Source organism: Chrysemys picta, chromosome 12, assembly GCF_011386835.1.
Source record: "Chrysemys picta bellii isolate R12L10 chromosome 12, ASM1138683v2, whole genome shotgun sequence".
Lineage (NCBI taxonomy): Eukaryota > Metazoa > Chordata > Testudines > Emydidae > Chrysemys > Chrysemys picta.
Window position 1 is genome coordinate 35,891,787 of NC_088802.1, and position 16,623 is coordinate 35,908,409.

The following is a 16,623-nucleotide window of genomic DNA, read 5'->3' on the forward strand; positions in this document are numbered from 1 at the left end:
CGCGTTGTTCCTGCGCCCACCTGGCGCGGCGTGATGACGACACGCGACGGGCGGGGCTCACGTGAGGGATTGGCCCCGGGCGGTGACGTGGCGGGAGGCGGAAGTGAGGCGGCTCCAACGATGCTACGGCAGGTGAGGAGGGTCCCGCGGCGCCCGGGGTTAGTGGGGTTGCCCCTCGGTCTCCGCTGGCAATGGCCTGGCGCGGAGAGGGGCCAAGGGTCAGAGGCCAAGGGTCAGGGGTCGGTGATTGAAGAGGTAGGAGGAGGGTTCATGGCTCAGAGGCCACCACGGGAGGGTGAGCAGAGCTGGCGGTGCCGCCGTCGGGGCGGAAAGGGTTCAGGGCAGGCGGCGAGCTGGGGTCGGAGGGCAGGGGGTTCAGGGTGGAAGGGGGTTCAGGGCTGGCGGTTAACTGGGGTCGGAGAGCAGGGGGTTCAGGGTGGAATGGGGTTCAGGGTAGGCGGTGAGCTGGGGTCGGAGGGCAGGGGGTTCAGGCCTGGCGGTTAGCTGAGGTTGGAGGGCAGGGGTCAGGGTGGAATGGGGTTCAGGGTAGGCGGTGAGCTGGGGTCGGAGGGCAGGGGGTTCAGGGCTGGCGGTTAGCTGAGGTTGGAGGGCAGGGGTCAGGGTGGAATGGGGTTCAGGGCTGGTGGCAAGCTGGGGTCGGAAGGCAGGGGGTTCAGGGCTGGCGGTTAGCTGAGGTTGGAGGGCAGGGGTCAGGGTGGAAGGGGGTTCAGGGTAGGCGGCGAGCTGGGGTCAGAGGGCAGGGGTCAGGGTGGAAGGGGGTTCAGGGCAGGTGGCGAGCTGGGGTCGGAGGGCAAGGGTCCGAATGGAAGGGGTTCTGGGCAGGTGGTGATCAGGTCAGAGCAGTTATTTCAGGGCGTGGGAGCATAGCAAAAGAATTACTAGGAGACGGGGGCGGGGGGCAGGTTAAGATATGAATACCAGGGATCTACTGCTGCTTGGAGGTAGGGGGCTTGTGAGGAGCCCTTTTTTAAAAACAATACTTTAGGTGAAATACTTTTAAAACACCAAAATATTTTTACTAAAAATAAGCAATAATTGACCCGAAAATAAACGCACGTGGATAAACACTAGTAACTGGAAATCTTAACTCAGGGATCGGCAACCTGCGGCCTGTGGCCTGCCAGAGTAAGCTCCCTGCTGGGCTGGGCCGGTTTGTTTGCCTGCTGCATCTGCAGGTTCAGCTGATCGCAGCTCCCACTGGCCGCGGTTCCCCGTTCCCAGCCAATGGGGGCTGTGGGATGCGGTGTGGGCCAAGGGATGTGCTGGCTGCTGCTTCCCGACGCTTCCTGCAGCCCCTCGTTGGCCTGAAGAGGCGAACCGCAGCCAGTGGGAGCTGTGATTGGCCGAACCTGCAGATGCGGCAGGTAAACAAACTGGCCTGCCAGGGAACTTACCCTGGCGGGCTGCGTGCCAAAGGTTGCCGATCCCTGTCTTAACTAAACCATTTGCCAATTACTGCTTAATTAGGATTTATATTGTGGTAGCATCAGTAGGCCCTAGTCAGGGATCTGGATTTCATTGAGCCAAGTAAATGCAAAGAACAAAGACATGAATGCTTTTCATTATTAAACCTCTTGCAATCTTCAATAATCAGTTATTTAACAGAACTATAGAAACTCTTATAGGAAAGGAGTCTTAACAGTGATGTGATATATTTGTAGATGCCAAGGAATTATGCCAAATTTTGAAAATGACGCACATAAAAAATGACCAGATTATGTTTTTTTTATCCTGCAAATGCTTAAACTCATGCTTAACTTTAAGCATGTGAGTAGTCCCTGGGACTACTCCTATACTTAATCAGTTGTTTGATTGTTTGCAAAATCAGGGCTGACATGTGCCATTGTATTGTGTAGTGTTCATCAAATAATTTAAAAAAAAAAAAAAAACATCCAGGATCAGACATTCAGGGACATGAACTTACAAGCATAACTCAAGTTTAATATAAATTCATAAAGCCAATGCAGACAAATACATGGAACTTTGAAAAAAGCTCAGTTGTGCGAATGCTTGAGATCTCTCAATGAAGACTAATTTCTAACACTGTATTACATCAACACTGAATTTGACCCATGACCTGTGTATTGGGCTGGAGTAGTCCACTGTGCCGAGTGGTAAGAGTCGTAAAAACAGTTAGGGCAAATTTGAGCAGATTCCTGAATTGAATGGGAAGCCAGAAGGATTTTGAAGAATGCATGATGTGATTTTCTTTCTATGTGTAGCAACTCTGCAGCATTCTGCATGCGAGTGACTCCAAAGAGCTTGGACTTGGGCAGGCCTTACAGAAAGGATCTGCTGTACAGTGAAGGCAGGAGAAGATCCTCTATCTTAGTTTTGTAAACTCTGTGATAAAGATGTGCCAGATGTTTTTTTAAAATGCTACCTTGTCACACAAACACCTGATTTAGTGTTAATGGCAGTTAAGTGTACCCATTGAAAGGAAAATTTACCTCACTGGAGATACCTGAGGGCTTGTCTACACATAACATTTGTACTGATTTAACTATATCTGTGTAGCTTAAGCGATACAACCCTCTTAATGTGGATGCAGTTCTACTGGTATAAAGGTGTTTACATCAGTATAGCTTATTCTCACATGGAAAGGAGAATAAGCTATATCAGCGAAGGCCCCTTTATACTGGCATAACTGTCCACACTAGGGGTTGTACCCTTATAACTATTTTGGTAAAAAAATCACACTCTTTACTGAAATAGTTATACCAATGCAAAAAGTATGTGTAAATCAGATTTTAGACAAGTAACTTCCAACTTCTGAGAAATAGACAGCCCCTAATTTCACCATTTATGTCCTCTGTGGAACCCTAATATAACATGGACAAGCCGAGGTTTATGCCTCTGAAAATAAACAAGAAGTCCAGAAATGCTCAAAAGGAATGAGGCTGCGTATATAAAGGACTTACATTAAGACCTGAGGTTACCCTGCTGTTTGCAAAAGGGCCCTTTGGACTCAAAGCATGTGTTTAAGATGGTCTTCACATGATGCAAGATGAAGGCGACAGTGTTTAAACAGTTTGGGGTGTATGTGTAATTTCTGTTGCATTTGGTTAATTTCCAAGTTCTTTGACCTTAAGTTCTCATCAGAATAATTCTGGATAATCAAAACCATCCTCTTTTTGCATCTGAAAATACTGTATCAATTACTTCTCTTGTAACATTTCGTATCTGTCTGCCACTTTAGGACAGTAATGATGACACTGAAGATGTGTCACTGTTTGATGCAGATGAAGAAGTATCCACGAGATCAAAAAAGTCAAAGATAAGGTCTGTGATCAGTAGAAATTGTTCCTTCATGGGTTCCACCCAGAAATGTGGCACAGGCAGGACTGGTGTGTTTGTTCTTGTTTGTTTCGTGTCTACCTATTGGTGCAAGAGCAGTGAGTTTCTCTCTTAGAAGTGAATGTCATGTTTTAAAGAAATGTTTCCTGGCAAATGGGAAGGGTAGGAGGCTTACTCATGAATTGCTGAAGAATTTAATCTTACACTAAAAAAAGTCCACGTCTTTATGGTTGCGATGGTCCCTATGTTGTCTGTGTGCAGACTCAGGAACACAGTCTGAAACAATAAGAGGTGTGAACTGGCCAAAATACTGGCTCCAGTGCACTGCGTCTTGTGTAATAGGGAGTTTTTCAGGACATAGAGGGAGGAATCCTTCTTTCTAGGCCACTCCATGAGCATTTCTCCAGTCTCATGTCTGGAATAGCCTCTGTTCTGTTTCCCTTTTTCCCCTTGCATGCCATATCATAGTGGCTGATCCAGCAGCCTCACTCCTGCTTTACCCCCAAATGCGCTGTACAGCCATACACAGGGAGCTCCTGTAGAGTAAAGCCTCTTTGAAATGGAAACGCACCAGAGCAGACCGTGAAAAGAGCAGCATTTCCCTATAGAGAGGTGCTATCTGTTTCTGTTCAACTCAATAGAGTGTTGGTCTTAATGTTACCACACAAAAACTGCTACATATTGAGTACTTCTGAGGGGCTTCACCTGCTCCCTTCTTCTCTCCCACCTCAAATCCTGCATGCACTTTGAACAATGGCCACAGGCAGGATAAGTCTGTGGAGTTATCTCCTAGAGCAGTGGTTCTCCACTGGGGGCGCTGCGGAGGGCAGGTTTCAGGAGGTCCACCAAGCATGGCCGGTGTTAGACTTGCTAGGGTCCAGGGCAGAAGGCCAAAGCCCAGCTGCCCAGGTCTGCAGCCAGGGGCCCCGAGCCCCATCACCCGGGGCTGAAGCCAAAGTCTGAGCAACTTAACTTTGTGGTCTCCCCTGTGGCGTGGGGCCCCGGGCAACTGCCCTGCTTGCTATCCTTTAATGCCAGCCCTGGCTTTTATATGCAGAAAAACAGATGTGGCACAGCTGGGCCATGGAGTTTTGATAGCATGTTGGGAGGGGCCTCAGAAAGAAAAAGGTTGAGAACCTCTGACCTAGAGGACTTTGTTATGCTATAAGAATGATGTGTACTAGTGCTGCGATGCTCATCTTTGCCACTGTTGTCAGCATGCTCTGCAAACTGGCCTCATTTAAAGGAATTTGCCCTCCTAGGCTGTGCAGATGAAAAAAATCCTCTTCTGCCTTGAGAGAACATGTCATCTCTTTACCAAGTGGCTTCAGTCTTGTTTCAGAGACATGTGACTGAATTGTATTTCTGATGTATTGGTTACAGGCACCCAGTGGCATCATTTTTCCACTTGTTCTTCCGAGTCAGTGCAATAGTTGTCTATCTTCTCTGTGAACTGATCAGCAGCAGCTTTATTGCCTGCATGGTGTCAATTATCCTGCTCCTGTCGTGTGACTTTTGGGCAGTAAAGGTAAGTCCCCTTTCATCACTTTAAAATATTATTTCAAGAGAGCAATAGGCCAGGTCAAACTGTCTGAATATGTTTGGCTTTGTTCAAAAATAAAGTCAACTCTTTTAGATCCTGCAAGTTATGAAACATTACAATTTGTTATGAAACATTACAATTTCTTTAAGAACTTTAGAAATTCTGGGAATCTCTTAATCTCAAATTATGTCTCTCTCTCATTTATTTTGGAGGGGTGGATAGGGGTGGGGGTTAATCTCAGACTTCCCTTTGATTCACGTAATGCACTATAGGCTTCATAAACAGAAATGATGAGGTCTCCTTCAGATTCAAGACTTGCCAGAAAACTCCAACCCACATTTTTTTCTTAATATTGAAATTAATTGTTGTTGGGCTGAAGATGCTAGAAAATACATTGGCATGGCTATGAGAGATCCTAAACAATGGCTACGTGCATTATACTTGACTCTGCTTATTGAGATCACCAAACTCAAGAATAAAGTACTACCCCAATACTGTTAGGAACTTGGCTTTCCACTCCATTACCCTCTAATGAAGACACCTTGTTTTACTGCACTAGCATTTGACAAGGCATTCTCAGTTCCCACCTCAAGAGAAGCTACCAGGCTGTTGTTGTGGCTTGCCCTGGAATATCATGTTAATTATTATTACTAACGCATACCTAATACAAATTCATTATTGGGCTTTAAAACAGGAGTGCACAGTTCTGCTGCTTGGTGGTACTAATAAACTGCTTTCTCTTTAAAGCTGCTTCTGCTTGTCACTCTTAGCAGAGTTATGTATATGGTGACTTTGTAGCCTCGCCTGTCAGACTGATGAGTTACCTTATTACTGGAAGTGTTAATTGAAACAACAAGATCTTCCCCAACAGCATGCCCCAATTGAGCTCTGCTAATGCCTTGGACAGAATAAGGATACCGAGAGGCTACCTTTGGAGCCCAGTTAGAATACCTAGTGCAAGCCTACAGCACATGGCATTACACATAAACTTTACATTAAAAGAACGTTAAGATTACAGTGTCAAGCACTCTCAGAAATTAGGAGATGCTAGAGTTAAAGTTGCCTGTGCAATCTTAGTTTATCCCCTTGTACAGTACAGTGTGTACAAGTGACCGTCAGAGGGGTGAAATATTGGAACGGCCTTCCAAGGGAAACGGTGGGGGTGACGGACCTGTCTGGTTTTAAGATTAAGTTAGATAAGTTTATGGAGGGAATGGTTTAATGGTAAAACATAGTAGTCAAGGAAAACCAAGCAATGGTAGGTAAATAGTATAATGGCTAACAGGGGTCAGGCTGGAGACTCTTGCCTATATGCTCGGGGTCTTACTGATCGCCATATTTGGGGTCGGGAAGGAATTTTCTCCAGGGCAGATTGGCTGAGCCTCTGGAGGTTTTTCACCTTCCTCCGCAGCATGGGGCAGGGATCTCTAGCAGGAGGGTCTCTGCCGATTGAAGTCACTAAAAACAGGATTGGGGACTTCAACAGCAGAGTCCAGGGAAGGGGTAGGGACGGTTTTATGGCCTGCAGCATGCAGGGGGTCAGACCAGATGATCATAATGGTCCCTTCTGACCTTAAAGTCTATGAGTGTGAATTATGATACAGTCTTAAATTACAAGATCACATGCTATTTGTGATCCTAAATCCTCATTTCAGGCTCTTTGTCCCAGTCTTTCCCATCCCCAGTCCACTTCCGAGGCTACTTGTCCCAAACTTCCCCACTCATCCCACTGATATTCAGCCAACCCCAGTCTTCCCACCCTGAGGCAGACTACTGACTTGGAAGATTTCAGTTCAAACAGTGACAGCTGATGACTTTTTTGACAGGTGAGGCCCATATCACAAAGTCTTACAAATTCCAGTGTATGTCCTCCTCCTTGTCTTATAATGGGAACTGTTAGGCAGCCATAAATATAAGCCATGCCGATAACTACCAGCATCACCTATAATACAGTTTAAGGAATATGGTCTGGTAATAACTGATATAATAAGTGGTGGCATTGTTTGTTGAGGTTGCCATAGCAATTGAAGACATTAGGAGTTTAGAAGACATGGGAAGAATTGGTTTTGAATGTTCATTCTGGTATTTCATGGGCAAGATACAGGAAGGATTTCTTTGGTTGGCGGTATAGGGCTAAAATCTCTCTGAACCCCACTTCCTCCTGTATTTAACCCTCTCCAGAATGTTACGGGTCGGCTGATGGTTGGCCTTCGCTGGTGGAACCAGGTGGATGATGATGGCAAGAGTCACTGGGTGTTTGAAGCCAGGAAGGTAAATGTTTAATGTTTGTGTTTTAACTGCTGCAGTTTGGTAAAATCTCCATGTACCGAGGAGTGACAGTTGTGAGAGGTGGATTTTGTGAGGTGGACATTTGGCACTAGTCACAGGCTGAAAGCACCAGCTTGTTTCATACAGGCTAGTGCATGGCCATCAAATGTTGTTAACCCTCAGCCACTCTCTGAATGGTTCTCAGTCACTATCCTGTCCTGATCTGATATGGAGCCAGTGACCTAAAGGCTCTGTATGTCCTTTGGTGTAAATGTGAAACAGGTCATCGTGGATAGCTAGAGTCCAGCCATGCCCCCAGCTTTCATTTGTGGGATCCCAAGAGCAGAGACCATTTCACTGTGTGAAGTCAATGTAAGACTTCTGATATTAAATATTTTAACTCTCATAATGTTTCATCAGTCCCTTGCCTTTGTTTTCCAGAAGTTGGGAATGGGTGACGGGATAGATCACTTGATGATTACCTATACTGGTCATTCCCTCTGGGGCACCTGGCATTGGTCACTGTCAGAAGACAGGATACTGGGCTAGATGGACCTTTTTCATCTGACCCAGTGTGGCCATTCTTATGTTCTTAAACGATCTGTCTGTTAATCTTAAATGTTTATATGGCCCCAATCACCATAGTGTCTGAGCACCTCACCATCTTCAATGTATTTATTGTCAAAACTCACTGGTGGGGCAGGGAAGGCTGTTATCCCCATTGTACAGATGGGGAACTGAGTCCCAGAGAGACTAAGTGACTTGCCCAAGGGCACATAGGAATTCTGTGGTTGAGCAGGAATTTGAACCCAGGTCTTTCAAATCCTAGACTAACACCTTAACCACTGGACCACCCTTTCTCCAGATCAAACTAGTTTAGAGAAACTAGAGCAGAGGAAAAGAAATAGAATACTTGCAGTTGAGTTGTCTGAACCTCCTAAAGCTATATTAGGTTAATATTGTCTTGGGGGAAAATAGGGAATGGATGCTTGCTTGAGAGCTTGTGCTCACAGGCTCGATTCTTTCCACATCTGGGGGACATGACCTCAGGCTCAGTAATACTAGGAACTAGTATGAAAACATATAAACATAGTAAGTCTGTATGAATTAGCACTGTCCCTTTTGTTTGTACTACTCTACATTGGCCTACTTACCAAGGACATAGGGATTTAATTTTGCATCTATTGGGAGCAGCTAGACATAGTTGCCTATACAGTGCTTTGAAATATACCAAGGGCTCTGCAGTATGTCTTGGACTGTCTCGTGCTGTATAATTATACAGTGCAATACACTACAAGGGACTTTTTAATAAGCAAGTGCTAAGTGTTAATAAAGATGCGGCAGTCCAGTTAGCTGATGATTGTTCTGAGGGGAAGTTTTGCTGGCTATGGCAACACCAGCTTCCTAACGGTAATAAGATGTATCACTAGTTCCCTCCCCCCCTTGGTTTGTGATAGAGACACTGTACACTAGGGCATGTGATGATGGGCCACTGGTACGCTCTTCTGGTGGTTGATGTTATCAGGAACTTGGGGTGTTATGTGAATAGTTCAAAAATGTCCCTTATCCAGTCCCTAAAAATAGCAAAGGGCGTATTCCACACTTTTCATTTCAGCCAGAAAACTGACAGGAAAAGTCCTTTAAAAAAAAATGCCATGTTTCCACAGCACCAAGAGGGCTCGAAAGCTCCCCACTATGCCTTAGGAGTGCATCTTAGCAGCCACTTGTGCGCTGCAGTATGGATTCAAACACTTGTGGGATGTTGGTTCTGGGTTGTTTTTAATGATACTGTGAGTTGTACAAGGAAACAGACTGCTCAGTTTCTACTTCCTTCCATTTCCAGGCATCGGCTCAAGGGAAAAAAGTTTCATCTGAAGCAGAGTCCCGAATCTTCTGGTTAGGACTAGTTACCTGTCCTGTCATCTGGGTGATATTTGCCTTCAGTGCCCTGTTTTCATTCAAAGTGAAATGGCTGGTGAGTTTAGCACCTCAATCCTATAGTGACTGGGTGCATTAAATACCTGGACAGATTTGTCACCTCTGACTTTCGAGAACTGGACAATAAACCCCTGTTCTTTGTGTCTTTTCTCCTCTGTCACAGGCAGTGGTTACAATGGGAGTGGTGCTACAGGGGGCCAACCTATATGGTTATATCAAGTGTAAAGTGGGCAGAAAAACAAATTTAACCAGCATGGCTACCTCCTATCTTGGAAGACAGTTCTTGCGGCAGGTGAGGATCCCACAGGTTACTGAGTGAAGCCTAAATGTCCCTTCTCAGCATGTGTTTAAATAGGGCACATGGGACACTGAGACATGGCTCATTAACCAAGTTACTTTGGAGCAGTCTTCTTTAGCCCAGTAGCTTTCAGCTGGCAGTGCCATAGCAAGACCAAGCTAACTGGGCTGAGTTTTATCGTCTTTATTGCTGCATGTAGAAAAGCTTGTACCATTCAATAATTTTAGGTTGGTTTTACAATTTGCTGGGCAGTGTAAAAAGCTTGATGTCCTGATGAATTAGCGTGTTGCTCTGTGGTATACTTGGGACTAAGTTGCATCTGTAGCACACCATTGTCAACAATCTAGCCCCTCACCTGGGGTTGACTAGCTGCATCAAGGTAAAAACTACCTGTGCCTTATCTTCACTAGGATTTTACATTGAAATAGTTGACTCAGTATAAAAACACACCTCATTTTGCAGTGAAGACATAGCCTAACTCAGTTTTTTGGCTCAAATTTAGTCAACCTCTTTGATTTGTCAAGGGTTTCCTATCCAAGAAGGCACAGGCCAGCTTTCTGAAGCATTTGCTCTAGGAGTCCAGCTGTGGCTAGCTTTCTTCTGAAGTAATGCCCCTTTTCTTTCTTCCGCAGACTGTGGTTAAAGATGACCAAGCCGAATCCTGAAGACTGATCCAAAATTGGATTGGATTTATACTGGTGAACAACAGTAAATGTTTTCTGACCATGAGTTTAGGAGCTACATAAACTGTGTGTGGATTTTTTTTTTTTTTTTAAATTAAATCTTGTAAGACTTCAGGTCAACTCTCATAGCAAATTACTTTCAGTTTTTCTGCAACAGTTTGCATTTCAGAGCTCTTCTAATAGTTTGTTTGGTTAAGGCACTTGAGTTAATTCACCTAATCTTTTAATTAAAAGAAAATCATAGATCTGGAGCCTAAATGGGAACTAAACAGTCCAGGGTGAAGTAAGAGATAAAACTACCGGGCATCCTTCCTCATAATTTGTCAGTGTGAAAAATGTAAATGAGGCAGGTTTTATATCATTCAAAAACACCCCCGTCCCTCCAGCAGTTGCATCAAATAGAAATTCACCCTGGAGAATTACTACCTGCAGAAGTAATTCTGCTGTTGGAGGTAATTGCTGTCTAAATCCCACTCTTATTCTGTACATTGAAAGTAGCTAGAAGATGACCTGTTAGCAGATGTTGGTCCTGAACCTGTTCCCATTGAATTCAATGGGACTTCTGTCATTGGCTTGGGTGGGATCTTAAAGTGACATCTAAGCAGCTCAGTTACTTTACTTATGAATGAAACTTTGATATTCTGGACAGCCCGATTACCACCTGACTGAGAGGTTATGCTGCAGCTTTGATTCCACCTTGCTCAATTTATATAAGTTTTGCTTCCCAAATAAGGCAGGAGCTAGGATGATGTGGAACTAAACCCTTAGAAAGCATGAGAACGGGCAGTGGGTTTCAGGGGAAGCCGTGCAAAATACTAGCAGCAATGTGAAGCTGTGAGTGGTTGTTGCCTGGCCATCACTAATAAAACAAAGTACTTCATGCTGCCTTAACAGACCACGATACATCTACACTGTGCCCAAGGCGGTATCTGAGGCTCCCTGGGATAGATGGGGGGTGGTGATGCCTGATAAGTGCAACAGTAAGTTTGCCACTGCAGGAAATGGTGTATTGCAGACCTGCATTGACTGCCAGTCTGTCTGCAAAGGATGGCACTGCTGTTATTGGAGATAACTGACCGCTGATTCTCCCCCACTGGTACTATATATATAACACTACATGCATATGTGACCCTTGTGTTCCACACACACAGAGAAATGCTCAGGCTCACTTGCTAGTAAAGTGCAGCTGAACATTATTAGTAGTTGAAAACAGCCCTCACTAAAAATTCAGGGTATGATTCCAAATTTTTAACTGGCCACTTTCCTCTCACTCACTGTGTTGCTGGCAGGGTGGATTCATGCAATCTGAATAATTCATATTCCGGAGCTGTCTAAGAAACCTAATGCTTGAATGCCAATTTGGCAGAAAGGTTTACATTCCACTAATCCATGCTGTAACTGCTCCTCAAGTTGTGCCCGCCAACAAATTCACTGGGGTTGGTAAGAAATCTGCATCTGCTGTGTGCTCGTGGACTTTTGGGTTATGTTGTTCAGTTAGATGAAGGAAGGTGACGTGTTTTGCTTGAAAAGCGGCGTCGAGAGGGGACCAATTCTCCCTTGTCCTGTAACTCAGTTGAAGGGGGATTGGTCTTTTACATCAGAGGGGAGAATATAACCGTGGATGGGTATTTTTAATTTAGAAGCATAGTCTTTTTTTGGATCTAAATCGTGGGATTGCATTAACAATGTTTTTCTTCCTATACTAAAGCAATATATTGAAATTGTAAAATCTCTTCAAACTCCGGCGCTGTACATTTGTTAAACTCTTTGGACTAATATCTTTTTGTAAATAAATATTTATAAAGTCTTTAAATTAAATAATGCTTTGTCTACCAGATCGGGTGCCCTTAGTAGAAACGGATGACACTGGATGGACAGGCAATGGAATAACAACACAGCTTAACAAGGATTGCTTGTTGAGTCACATGTTATTAACAAGGGCAGCAATAGCTCCTTCCATCTGAGGAACTCAAATTGCTTTGCTTACATTAGTGCACACCACACCCCCCTGAGGCAGGTATTGCTGTTCCCATGGTACAGATGAGGAAACTGATGTGCCCCATAGCAACTCAGCAAATCATGGCAGAGCAGAGGTTAACATTTGGGTGTTTCTAGCTCTGTGCTTCATCCACCACACCACTCTAAAATATATTTGAGTGCAAAGAAACCGATGGATGGACACAGGAAAGAATAACAGTGATGAAACTGATCTTTGCAAAGCAGTGAGTAACAATAAGAGAAAAATCCCACTTTAGAGTGGGTAATAGGGTTCAGTGGGGAGAAGTTGAAGAGAGAAACCAATTTGTCCATTGAATCACTTGTAAGTCCCCTCCTCTCAGCTGCAGCCATTCTACCATGAGCCATGCCGAGCGGGACCTTCTCTTTAGTGGGGTTGGGACAACTGTGAGTCTATAGAGAGAGAGATGCATGAAGACGTAGGTTGGCTGGATTGTACTTTTACAAGGCACATCATTGCACTAAAGAGATAATGCTGGCATGTTTTGTTTTGGGGTGGTTTTATTTTTGAACAAAAATAGTGATATGAAATCAATTGTTTTATTGCACATAATACAGTCAAACAGGAACATAGATAAGATATGCAATTGAATGTACCAGCCCAGCTTTTTCACCCATACGAGCCAGTACCCTGTAATTGATCTGAATGGTTCTGCAGTCTGTGGAGTAATGAAAACAAATACAAAAATCATACCCTGAGGCCTAGTATCTACCACCCAATAACACAGGTTATACGATTAAATTACCCGGTCTGCAGCTAGGGCTGGGTGAGGTAACTGCTGTACAGAGCTCATCTAGGGAGAGCACCACACCTTGTGGGCTGCAGAAGAGATCTCTACATTGGCCCTGAAGAGGATAGTATCACAGCCTTAAATGAAGTGAGTTCAGCCATCCTGATGACTAACCAAGTGCACCCCGTTGGGGCCTGATGAGGGGGTGAGGTGCCACCTGCTTGGGAGTATAAATAGGGAGGAGACAGCAGGTCTAAGTCAGTCTGGAGGGGATGAGAAGAGAAAAAACTGCCTGCTAGTCCTTCAGGAAGAGGGCAGGCCCAGGGTGAGCAGGAATAAACTGCCTAGCTGTGAGGAGTAGCAAACCTGTCAGAAAGAAGGTAGGCCTAGGAAGGGAAGAACTGTGACTAGCTGCAAGAAAACCTCTGCATGGAAGTAGGCCTGGGGAGGGCAGAGACATGCCTGTAAGCTAACTATGAACCCTCAGAGGGGGCAGGAAAAAACCTGTTTATTCCAAGAAAGGGCAAAGGCTGAAGAACCTGATGTAATAGGTTTGGCTGAAAAAACTAAATAACTCCCCAGCAAAAGAGCTACTTGACTCATACAAAAGTACCTACTCAGTAATTATTAAGGGATGCTGGGGTGTGATCCTGGTGAAGTATGGGGGGTCCATACCTTGGCCACCAGGGGATCATACCAGGATGACCACAGGCGTCCACAGATGTTGTCTAATTGTGGGGTGTGGTAGTACTAGCTCTGCAGTTTGATCTTGTGGTTCAGGAGCCCAGTTAGCAATCAGCATTACCCAAAAGAGCCCCAGGAGTCTGAATTCATTGTTTTAGTTACTATTTTTATAAATAAACATATTATCACAATAAAATGACTGAACAAGTACTCTACAATTGGTTAATAACATAGTAAAAGCCTTCTGATTGGTTAATAACATGGGTTAATAATTAAGTCAGTGTTTTAATATCATGAGCTGCAAAGAGACCCAGGACACCGTGAAGAGTCACTTGCAGCTCCTGGGTCTGAGTGTCACTGCTATGGAGGGTAGTGGGGCAGCAGGATCTGTTAAACAAGCCTATTGGCTAGACTGGACAGAAAGGTGGCACTGGAGCTCTGTGCTCTGCCCATGGTTTGGGGGTGGGAAAGCAATGACATCTATATCCTCAATTCCCATGGAGATGCCTGTTCAAAGGTGCGAGGTTGTGGGGGGGAGGGGGAGTGATGTTGAATGCTCCTTACACCTGCTAGGGCTGCTAGAACCTGATTCCCTGCTGCATCACTACGGTCTTATACTGGTGCAGCTTAATCAGTGGAGTAAGGAGATGGAAAACCAGGCTTCAGAGTTGATAGAGTTCACCAGGGCTGAATTTGATCCTTACTATGCATATCACTTCTCAGATGATTAAGTAAAAAAGGCTGCCTTTGCTGTTGCCAGTTTTACATGAGTGTAACATCAGTGACTTAGAGTTGTTCCTGTCTCATACTTGTGTAAGGGAAAGAATGTTGCTATCTCATGCTGATTTCTTGAAGCACCAGCTCCTGGAGTCATGTGATATGGGAGAATCTCAGCTTCCATTTTGGAAAAAAAAATGCCTTTTTTTTTTTTTTAGCCCTTGTAGCTGAAGAGAAAAGTTTGCAACTGTGACCCTCTAAAAGTTCCACCAGCAGCAGGCAAACAAAAAGATCCCAAACCTCTTGCTTTTAGAATCTGATGCTATTTTGTGGGCCGACTCATGAGTTTTGAGCACTTGGGAAGAGGAGACCCGGGCCCCAAACCTGGGTCCGAGGAGTACACTATCTATATGACAGACCAGGGGAGTGCAGTGGGGGTAAGGGAGGCAGGAAACTTAAATAGAACAAGGGTTAAGGTTTTAAAAATAACAGTGTTTGGGAATTTTAGCAACCCCAACACAAGGTTGCCAAGGGCCCAAGCAAATACCTTACACTAAAAATAGGTGACTTGCAAGTTATAGTGACCCCTTCCCGCCCTTGTTCCAAGAGCAGCCCATGCTCTGATGCTGTTCCTGCACTGCCTTTTCTCTTTCCAAATACCTATTTTCTAACCAAGGAAAGCCAATTTTTGGCTTCCTATCCCTCTCCGTGTCCCTCACTCCATTTCCACTAACTGGCAGTGTGCGCCTGCAAACATGGTCAAACATTGCTGTGTAGCAGGCAATATTATTACATGATTAAGGGGAGGAATTTTTTTTTTTTTTTGAACAGCTGATTGCTAAAACTGAAATGCTCCAGGATCCCTGCCTGTGATCGAGACTTTCTGTGTGAGACTCGGGCATCTAGATTTACGTATCTCTGGACCCTAACTCTGCAAACACGGTACTAAAAGTTAAAAACATGTCTGAGTGTTTGCAAGATCACGGCTCTAGGCAGCAATGGGGTCTCTACTGGTGTGTTTTTTAGCTCCTGTTAGCAGCAGCTCCAACACGGGCCCCGGAGACTCAGAGAGTCCTTCATCCCCACTGTCATTGCACCCCCAGCCTCACAGAGACTCTGTATCCTCCTCCTACTCACTGCACTGCTACCCCCCGGAGAGTCCCCTAACTCTAGTGAATCTCACTACACAGTTATCCCCAGAAAGATTGGCCTGTTGTGCTATGGATATCATCAGTAACAGCTACAAAGCATTAAAGGGGGCATGATCACCCCATTCAGGGCACTAAAAGGAGAAGTCTAGGGCACTGCATGGGAAGAACAGAGCAAGAAATCAAAACAAAACAAGCCCCTCCCCACCCCCCCACCCCCCACTACTGGGTTCTTGATGGACTGGGTTCTACTGGAATTGTTTGAAACCCCCTAAACGATATTACCTCCCACCCGGTGTCTCTCTAATATCCTGGGGCCAACATGGTTACAACAACACTGCAAACAAGCTTAGTTACAGGGGTACTTGAACAGTTTGTATAGTGGGGGTGTGGAGAGCCATTTAACCAAATTGTATATAATGGAAACCACTTCAAGCCAGGGGGTGGGGCAGCACCCCTAGTTCCAGCACCTATGCTTCGTTATAAACATTTAAAAACTGAGCTTCATTCATGCCCAGCCATGTAATCCTTGCTAATACTGGGAGCTGGGATACTAACGGTGCCACCAAATATTGTAGATAATATCTATGAAGAAAGTTTAGAACAAAGAGAACTTTGTCCGTAGGCAGAGCTCAGTGCAGTGACTGCTGAAATCTTCATGCTTCTGCACAGTTTATCACCTCCACAAGAGGGAGCCTGTATACTGACGATTTTTATAGGTGCTGTGAGCATGGAGACAAACTGTGGACCTTGTAAATTATATTCCAGCCCCGTTGCTCTAGATTTTTCTTTCTTTTGTTTTTCTTGAAGAAACAGGGAAATTAAAATACAAAATCTTAGGATGAGCAGGGATCCTAGTTTTCCATGATAAAATAAACAAAATTCTCTGATTAAAAAAGAACACAAAAATCTGTGTTTTTCCACAATTAAAATGAAACCTGGAACTTTGGTTTCCCTAGTCACAATATGTATAGGTATCAGTTGAACACAGTGTTTTATTGATATATTTACAATTTTTAAGCTGACAGCCGGAGTCCCGCCACCCATGGCTGACAGCCTGAGCATTGCCTATTCTCCTGATTATCCAAATTTTTGATGATCTGATCTCGCCCCAGTCCCAATTAGATAGGATAATGAGGGTTCCACAGTATGTTTTTATTTTTTCATAAAATGTAAAAACTAAAGATTCTCTTTAAAAACACAAATTCCATGTTTTTCTGTTGCAAATGGATGCTTGATGAAGAGGAAGTAGCTTAGGGAATATAGTATGGGACAGAAG

General features: G+C 44.6%; 1 protein-coding gene across 4 annotated transcripts; it reads left to right on the forward strand.

The window, feature by feature from the left end:
* Window positions 1-33: 33 nt before the first annotated feature.
* Window positions 34-11,861, forward strand: TVP23C (trans-golgi network vesicle protein 23 homolog C). 4 transcript variants are annotated; one of them, XM_005297613.5, is made up of 7 exons: window positions 34-132; window positions 3,221-3,303; window positions 4,702-4,846; window positions 7,043-7,132; window positions 8,973-9,104; window positions 9,231-9,359; window positions 9,998-11,861. In XM_005297613.5, the coding sequence occupies exons 1-7, from the start codon at window positions 34-36 to the stop codon at window positions 10,028-10,030; spliced, it is 711 nt and encodes a 236-aa protein (XP_005297670.2). In that variant the 3' UTR covers window positions 10,031-11,861. The 4 variants fall into 4 exon arrangements, with proteins under 4 accessions (XP_005297670.2, XP_065419420.1, XP_042697132.1 ...); XM_065563348.1 differs by having other exon boundaries at window positions 93-158; XM_042841198.2 differs by having other exon boundaries at window positions 129-295.
* The last annotated feature ends 4,762 nt before the right edge of the window (window positions 11,862-16,623 follow it).

Bases quoted from the DNA above. Each gene is read 5' to 3' on its own strand.
- TVP23C (XM_005297613.5), top strand. From the start codon at position 34: ATGACGACACGCGACGGGCGGGGCTCACGTGAGGGATTGGCCCCGGGC. The intron at 133-3,220 runs GTGAGGAGGGTC...CTGCCACTTTAG, and splicing joins CTCCAACGATGCTACGGCAG to GACAGTAATGATGACACTGA. The intron at 4,847-7,042 runs GTAAGTCCCCTT...AACCCTCTCCAG, and splicing joins GTGACTTTTGGGCAGTAAAG to AATGTTACGGGTCGGCTGAT.